Source organism: Haliotis asinina, chromosome 3 (assembly GCF_037392515.1).
Source record: "Haliotis asinina isolate JCU_RB_2024 chromosome 3, JCU_Hal_asi_v2, whole genome shotgun sequence".
Lineage (NCBI taxonomy): Eukaryota > Metazoa > Mollusca > Gastropoda > Lepetellida > Haliotidae > Haliotis > Haliotis asinina.
Genome location: NC_090282.1, coordinates 43,043,684 through 43,053,280, shown reverse-complemented (window position 1 = coordinate 43,053,280; position 9,597 = coordinate 43,043,684). Strand labels below are relative to the sequence as shown.

At 39.8% G+C, this 9,597-nt stretch overlaps 1 protein-coding gene across 1 annotated transcript; it reads left to right on the top strand.

The window, feature by feature from the left end:
* Positions 1–848: 848 nt before the first annotated feature.
* On the top strand, positions 849–3,612 carry LOC137276855 (neuromedin-U receptor 1-like). The gene has a single exon (XM_067808501.1). The coding sequence runs from the start codon at positions 1,201–1,203 to the stop codon at positions 2,572–2,574; it is 1,374 nt and encodes a 457-aa protein (XP_067664602.1). The 5' UTR covers positions 849–1,200; the 3' UTR covers positions 2,575–3,612.
* The last annotated feature ends 5,985 nt before the right edge of the window (positions 3,613–9,597 follow it).

Here is a 9,597-nt window from a genome sequence, read left to right as displayed (position 1 = left end):
GGATTAGAAAGGCATCGCCGCAACGCAACAGAAATCGCCTTCCGGTTGAAATTGTGTAGCAAAGAGCATTCACAGCTGGGCAATAAACATCCAGATTACTGTCAGAAATTGGCATTCGTTTTGAAGGAGTTTCAAGGTCAGATCACTACGTCATGTCCTGACTCAGCAACACGGAACATTGCCATTGAAAGAATGCATGATGGAGATGTCCAATCTTCTGTTTCCCGGGTTGAGGGTTGGGTTGGGTTGGGTTGGGTCGTTGGGTAGTAAATATCACCATAACTGTTTAATGGGTATTTTGAAAACGCTCCGTCTATATGTAAGCATCCTGACATACATATTCCTACTTCCTTGTATGGGAATCATGTTTCCCCATCCTGTAAATGTCCGGTGGAGATTACTTTGAAACCAAATATAATTTACTATCCGTAGTGCATTGCAACAGCACATCATATATACTTTGACTGTGAAGCCAAGTACACCACAAGTAAGTGTAATGACTATTTTTCGCATGGTTTTATTGCACAATAAATGGTAATATGTGCATATGTTAAGTCATTGGTTTCAGTTGAAATTATAATATACATGTATACGTATCATGTAAACATTCAGTTAAATAATATCGATCATATAATTTGAAAAGTAATTAAACAACATGTGTTTTTTTTTCAACCTGAAAACTTTGAATTTGTGACAAATATTCCGTTGGAAATATTGATTCCCAAATTATACGTATCTTATGCAGTAATGCTATGGTGCGTTGAGATTGAAGATAACTGAAAATATTTTCAGCATGAAGTGATGTTTAATTCAATTGTTCATCTTCTTCCATAAAGAACGATACTTCACTACAAAATACATATATAATAATTCTTTTTGTGTTAATTCAGGAATGATTTTTTAAAGTGAAATTGAACGTTTCTAAATCTGTGCCTCTAAATACAGAGTTAACTAGTATATATGTGTATGTTTTAAGGATTAGAGAAATATTTGGTAAATCTATTAATATCTTTCACATAATAGTTATGCATCCCAGAGGGTGAAGCATCACAGATTCCTTTTTAAATTGGTGCTAAGGTGCATTTAAAGTGTGAAGTAGAAATATAACGGTAAATATAAATAACAAATGAGAAATTGTTTTATGGCTGTGTGTAACAGACCGTTCAACTACATAAGCCTTTTTCTATTTACCAGTCCACAATGAATTCAAACATCTCAGATCTGACCAGCAATGAGATCGAGGAGTATCTACGACGTCATGATGACCTTTACGCCATGAAATACTTCCCTGTCATCCTCTTCCTCTTCATCCCGATGCTGATAGGCGTCCTTGGAAACTCGTTGGTTTGTTACGTTTACATCGCAAGGTTCAAGATCAGCACAACTCGATGTTTCGTAATCTCTCTGGCTGTCCTCGATCTTATCAACTGTTGCACCAGCATCCCGTTTGAGATCATCGATATGAGACACACGTATACCTTCGGAGAATACAAGATATGTCGTTTAATGAAGCTGTTCGAGACCATCAACTCCATTGCCTCTGGAAGCATTCTTGTGGCTGTAGCGGTGGACAGATTCAAGAAGATATGTCGTCCGCTGCAGATCCAGATGACTACAAAGGTCGCCAACATCTCCATCGGCATCTGTTGCTCTCTGGCAGTGGTGCTTGCCGTTCCTGCCGGCTTCATCTATGGCGGGAGGACGGTGCCAACTGACAAGATCAACATCACTGGAGTGGACTGTTCCCTATCTGACCAGTTCATCGGTTCAACACTGCACATTGCGTACCTTGGTGTTCAGTTCCTGGTGTTCTTTGGAGCAACGCTGACCATTGCAGTTGTGTACAGCTTGATCTGGAGGCAGATCATACTTCAGAAAAGGTTCAAAGAGACTGTTTCTGTACGACGGAGGGTCGAGGAAAGGATACTGGTCCTAGATACACCGACAGAGGTTTCTGTCAATGCTCCAAACACCTCAGTCGACGTTGTAAGTTCTTCCAAGTCGGATCAAGACGAATGCAGATTTCCTATGACAGAACTGGCGCCGTTGAACCGCGGTGGCAAAGATGGCATTCGGGATACGCCATTACATGCCGGCTCTGGAGACGGCGTTCCTAAGAACGAGAATAGCATTTCCCATGAAAGTGACGTCACAGATCAAAGAATCAAACCTTTGGATGTAGCTGGGAATTCTGAAAAACAGCCAGCCTTGGCATCGACTGCCGACCACACTTCGTTAATCGAACGTGGAAACAGATCGAATTCTTCATGTACAAGGAGTGAACCACGGTGCTCACAGCGAACACAAGGAACGAAAAGGACAACGTTCATGATGTTTCTGATAACGGTCACGTTTGTGGCGTCATTTCTCCCCCACCTTTCCTTGACCATCGCGGCTTCCGTCAAGAAGAGTCTTCTGTCAGAACTCAACGGAGTAGGATTCGTCCTGTTTCACATCTTTCAAAGGTCCTACTTTCTTCAGAGTGCATCGAATCCTATCATTTACAGCTTCTGGAACGCTAACTTTCGTCGTGAAATCCACCGTCTGTCAATGAAGATGACCAAGAAAGCCTGAGTACGACAACTGTTCGTGATACTTGTTCTTTTTTCCGCGCGGATGTAACAAGTGAGTCGCAGATTAATCTGTGCTCATACTGTGGATATCCAAGTGAACGGACTGCTGAATAATGCCCAGTTATGGTGTATTACAGAACACATCGAGCGTGCTGTCACAAGAACACATGCAATCATATGCTCCACTGTTCTGTTTGCTTCAATTTACGAAACTTTCAGACATACACTGTATAGAAATGCTAGGGATAATGGATACTTTGATGATATTTGAATCAAATTGTGTGCCCAATTTCCCCTGCGAAATATTATCACCAAAAGCATTCATCAAGTATCAAATATGTTTCCTATAGTTCATGACTTGTCAGCCATGATGCTTAACGCCTTGGTTCAGTAATGATACACGCTACAATAAGTATTTTTTACAAGGTTAATTTACTGTTAATTCCTGATTACATAAATTGGTCACGTGTTAACACAGTTATTTCCCAACCGATGTCAGTCACTAGATTGTCTGGTCCAGACTCGATTATTTTCTTCATATAGTTTGAATAATGATGAGTGCGACCTTACAACAAAATTAGTTTCAAGTTGCATTTTCCCAGCTGTGTCTACCCTTGAAACAGACACCTTCTCCTGACATTGTTTGGTTCGTTAGGTCTGAGTGTTCCTCTAGTATCTAGCCTTGATCTATACATCCTATATATATAATCTTTCTTATGAGGCTGTTACTTTGTCATGTTCATAAATCAACAAGACACCTGATTCACATCACAACCCAGTGTTTATTCTTTCACCTACTCCATTAATGTTTATTAATCATGTCATTTTGTCTGCCTTCATTTAATTAATTATTATTGGTACATGTATATCCTTTTTCCAATTTAATCATAGGATTGCCTGTGCATTTAAATGATAACGTGAAAATGTATGGTTTGAAGATGTATGGAAATCAGGCAAGATACTGTCGAAGCAAAAAATGTGCTCACTCATTCATATATATATATATATACACACACACACACATACATACATACACACACACGCATGCAAAGATATAATTTTGTTTAATTCTTTCCTCTGAATTTCATAGCTGTAAATGTTTAACTTGTTTAAGTTGCAATAAAGACTAAAATACAATATTTGTCATAGATTATATATAACCAGCTTTACCGAGCTCTTATTTCGAGCTATTGTACATTGTTGCATATTTTGGTCGAAAAGCGCATGGAGAACTCCGGTTATAACAAACAGTGGTCCTGTACAGTTCATTATAAACTAATTCGGATATGTTTTTACGCACAATTTCTTTCGGATGATCGAGGAGGGTTGTTATACAATGTACCTTGAGAAACAAAAAGAACTCCTTCTTAACTGAAAAGGCATCACAGTTAAATTTAGAAACATGCTTCACATCAAGGGCATTTGGCATTGCAGAATAGGCTGGGCGGAGTGGAAATCAATGTGACTCTGAAACAGACAGATCCTGTAAAGCTTTAATCATAATCAGACAAGATTTAGCCACATTTCGAATGTGTCAGGATTTACAAGTTAGTCTTTGTTACATATTTCGGGTATTTTATATGCCATCTCTTACAGTATTGTAGCATAAGTTCTTTATTAACCAACAGCCTCTAGGAGGTGGGTCATTTCATCCAAAATCGCGTACACAAAATACAATTTCTCTTTGCCACCATTGCCTACGGCGATAGTGAAGAAGTTGAAGCATTTTATCTCTTGAGGCATATGTGATGAATACAATATTTCCATTTGTATCACATTTGTAAGAACAATATGTGCAAATCTCAACATTTCTCTTGACAGAGACAACTATCACCTTCTAGTAATCTAGGAGCATAGATACGGTGCCTTCAAATGATCATTAGATTGAATGAGTAAGGTTTTACGGCGCTTTTAGCGCTATTAAATCAATATCACGACTGGAGACACCAGACCTGGGCTTCACAGATTGTAAACATGTGGGAAATCGAACCGTGGACTTCGGCGTGACGAGCAAACGCTTTAACCACTAGGCTAAATCCAGTTCAATCACTCACTCACCCACACTCACACAATCACGCTATTTTGATTGAAGGCAGTTTTAGGAAAGAAAAAGGGAAGTAGTCCGTGTCCACTTCACACTCGCTATGCCATGTAAGTGTTGCTTCCTATCTGCACACTATGAAATGCAAGAGGTAGCCGTTTGATACTTAATAACTTTAGAACGTTTCAGGATTCCGGATGTTTCAAGCGGATAGACTTCACATTATGATCACTTGATACTATCTAAAGAGTATGGAGCTTGAATAGACACTACTTCAAGCGCTGAGCGTGGCATCTCATTTCGCTGCTAACGGAAGTAGTAAATCACAGCCAGGAGGAGAATGCTATATCTTGGTGTCACTCGAAGGAAGCTTGGTCCCCGATATCTGAATCCAAGGATGTAATTTGTTTCAAAAGCCCTGGCAGTAATAAGTAGTGAGGGAGGGAGCTGGCTTTTACGCCGCTTTTAGAAATATCCCAGCAATATCACGATGTTGGACACGCGAAATTTCCTCCACATTGTGCCCATGTGGAGAATCGAACCTGGGCAATCGGTGTGACGAGCAAACGCTTTAACAGTGGTTGCCTTACCGCCCGAAATATAGTGTTTGCAACATAAAATGAAAATCCTTTCTTCATGTGAACTGATGTCATTGTAATAATGCTGACAGAAACAACAAAATTGTTCATTTGACTGACTAGTGTTGTATGACAAACTTCACTGAAGGAACCTTTACCTTGTGACACGGGATACTCCGAAACTTGGAACACCTCAGCTACCAACCTCAGGGCCTAAATGTTCGAAAGGGCATGTATCGTTGTCAAGCAAGTTCCAGACATCATCAGACTTGCTTGACAACGATACAAAAAGCTGTATCGAAACGTCGCTTCACCTGAATAACGTTGTCCCTCCATAAAGTTTGTTCATATCTGATCCACCAACTTCTAAACATGCCACTCAAAGAAGTTATCTGACGTGGCAATCCAAATCATAAACTCCTTGGCCCGCCTTGAGGAGAAACACACTCTATGAAGCAATCCCCTGACATTCCTGATGAGATGTAGGGACCAACAAGTCGTCCATAGAGGACTACAACTCTGCTCACCCATCCAGTCGGCGGCAGTCAAAACTATCCTCCATCAAGCCCCCAAACGACTCCTGGCCGAACGTATCAGACATCACTGGAAAATGAAGGACACCACTATTACCTCTATCCATGACCACCAGTCATCTCTTAGTACCTGCCTCAGCCCCGAGGTATTCTTCTCACTAAGAACTGCCCAGACCACTACCAACACCAAACTTGACGTCAGATCAGTGACATCATGCAGAAGACCCAACCCCACCAAATCTGACATAATGGCCATCAAACTACTCAAGCAAGATCCTACTTGACAGCGATGTAAGATGCTGTAATTAAACGTCGCTTCACCTGAATAAAGAAGTTGTTCATCCATAAAGTTCGTCCTTATCTGACCCTGTATAGGATGTGAAGTGAACACCAAATCTTACTGAAAAGTCTGATTCCTTTCCAAATGTTAGCTGAAGATATCCCTACCGCTACTATCCTATTGTGGTCATTCGTAGGCTTCGTACCATTTCGTATGTTTAATGAGAAGCAGGAGTGATAAAAAGAAATTAAAAAAACCCAGCGGCAGTGCAACCATATTACGCTGCTTCGGATGCCTGTTAGTTCAAGGGCAACGTGCGGCCAGACATTATATTTCTAGAATGCGATATGGTCCTCTCTGAAAGGGCACTTTACGTCATTCTTCGTGTAGAGTAGCTTCCAACTGTGCCAGCTTCTGTGCAGGAGTATGTCTTAGTCGATCAATCACGTCCAAGACATGCATTCTCTTGAGGTTTGAGAAAGGGGGCTCATTCAATCGTGAGATATGGAAAGTGGTACTTGACCAAGTTTTTGTATATATACATGTGATATATTTCATACATACCTCTTAATGAATAGGGGTAGCCATCCTTATCTGGAACGTCACACGTGCACGACTGGCACGTTCATGACTGTAACCCAGCTGCAGATAACCCTGCTCCAAAGAGATGGATATGTTTTAGCTGAAAAAGTGAAATGGCAATTTCGTCTTGAAGTGATTCCTGATTATAGTTCACCAACAACGCGTGGACGTATATTTTTAACAACTCGTGGCATTACCGTAAAATGTTGATTAGCTACGTCAACATATCAACCACAACAGATGTCATCAGCACTTTAGGTAGGGTATTGCATTGTTTTGATACATTAACAACAAAAGGCTTCAACATTTAACATGAAGTTCCTGTAAAAAATGATATAATAAAAAAATGCACGTCGATCTACCTATTTGGGATATGATGACACGTGTCAACCAAGCCAGCGACCCTGACCTGTTAGTCCCCTCTGGGTTAATGGGTTAATAAAGATAAATTCTAAACCGGATCTTCAGTGGTCTGTAAACATTCATCATACAGTTCCTGTAAATGAATAGTAGACCCTGCAAACTTTAATTTAAGTCATTCGACGACCCCGAATCACTCTGCTGTGTCAATGTGATAGACATCCTTCTATAAATGTTTACACACGTTGAGCTAACACCAGTTATCTAGCCTGACGTTAAACGATTGCAAACTAAATAGCATGTAACATCACAAGTGTTGTTTGTGACTTGCACTCTGTTTATCTTACCTGTGTTGGTGTTTTAGATAAAAGGGTTAGAGTCTTCCGCTCATCATTCCCATAATCATTAACTAAATATAACTAAATAACTACAAACATAGTAGATAACGTGTACTAAAATGTCTGAAAGCTGCTTATGACAAAGTTAACTTCTCGTGACCTAGCAACCTCATTGATTTATTTGTTGGTGTGTTGTTTTACGATACACTTAGCAATACTACAGCTGCGTGGCAGCTGTTTGTCTGTCTGGACCAGACAATCCGCTGATGTGTGTAGTGAGTGAGTCTGGTTGTAATCTAAGTGAGTGTTGTTTAACGCCGCTTTTAGCAATATCCCAGTAATATCATGGTCGGCTATATACATAAATGGATCCTCCCACTGTTCGAAAACCTATATGCACACATCATGGAATACATCATGCTTTACAGGTCTCAAAAGCTTTTGTCCATATTTCCATACGTGTGTAGGAGGCATATATACACATTCAAGCTTTACGTAGGAGTGTATCTGTTGTGTTTTGTTTAATTAAAAACTGAGTTGTTGTGCCGGACGTATACAAAACTAGATCGTCAACGCCGGGCTTTACTTCCTCCGGCGATCTGATTGGCTAACACTTTGATAAACAAATCAGTCATGTGACACGTTATTTTCTGTTCACATCCTTGACAATCATCTTTCTCTTCATAATGCGCCTGTAAAATCCTTACTTGCTTGATAACGATATCAGTACCTATAGAGAAACGTCACACCCATTGCAGTAAAGAGGTTGAATATCCATAAATCTTGGTTTTTCCTTCATTGAATCTGTTCGTTGAACTTTAATTAAAATCCTGTTTACGGTGCACCTGGGAATCCCTACAGGTCAGCAACAGTCTTATAAATTCTCCCTATTTTTTTTAATTTCACAGCTAAGTTTTTGACGTCATTCAGTTCCTGCGATGTCCATTCTATGATTTCACGACACCTTTGATGACGTCACGTGATAGACACGTGACCATAAGGACGCCATGATAAATTTGAGCGATGCGAACGATTGGTTTCGAGCGATATTTACGCTGCGCATAGCCGTTTAGTAATGTTTAAAAAATGGCCGTTTTAACCCGTTGTGAATCGTACGAATATAACTTGCGCGGTTCTGTAACTCTACCGAGTATATAATCACGTTCAGTTAGAAAGCACATGGCTAATGTTCAAAGACACTTGAAATGCTTATAAACAAACATTGTAGAATGTCAACTACAAAATATTAACGTATTTTATGTTGCATTTTTATCTAAATAATGTGATGCTCTACAAAACTGTAAAATAATTTGGGTTTATTACTGCAATCAGTCGTGTCTTGTCTTGCCTAGCCCTTGTCTTGTCAAGGTTTTGTCTTGGATTGTTGAAGAATAAACACAGACACAAACGAAGCTGTAAGTTAATCATTACAACAAATACACTTCACGGTTTTAAATTCTCCGGGAAATTCCCGTTTGTTGATATCTGATATCATCAAGGATCATCATAGACAAGATAAAGGTTATGATAATGACCTCTGAAGATTAGGTACAACGTAAATGTCGCCATTGTATGTCTTGAAATAGAATCGAAATGATTGTAGTTCAAAAGTAACATATTAGTGATCACTGATATGTCTTTTTCATCAAATGACAGATAGTGGTCCTGACGTCAAAAGAAGAAGTTGTTTGGATGTTTTGGAAAGTACTGGCACACGAACACGCACGCCGAAGTGAACTCTCCTCAATACTGGATAGCGTTTACACAATCACGTTTTGTGAATGCCGAAATGAATTTACTGGCACAACTTTCTTACATCTTATTATTCCCCCGGCATAATGCGAGATGCGGGGAATATAGTCGTCGTCTCGTCCGTCCATGTCATTTTGTTTCCGGAGCATTACTCAAAAACCGTTCTATATTTTCCCACAAAAATAGATGTATTAAACAGAACCTCGGGTGGTGCTTTTTGCTGTTTCCAGTTTTTTGTCATGTTTATTTTTGTCGGTCTCAATGGAAACGACTAAGTCTCAAAAGGAAGGGGTGAGCTTCGTTTCTGGGACACAACTTCTCAACATCTTCTGCAAAACTTGGCAGATATGTGAGGTAGATCCCAAAGTGGTGCTTTTGCTATTTGCAGATATTTGACATTTTTATTTTTCATGGTTTCCATGAAACGATTCGGACGAGTCTCAAAGGGGGTTTTGCCTTCCGCATTCTGCAGATGTGACATGGGGAGATGTGACATCTTCTGATAACTCTTGTATATATAGCTCATACTTATAACTATTGGAAAATCAGGCTCCTTTGGA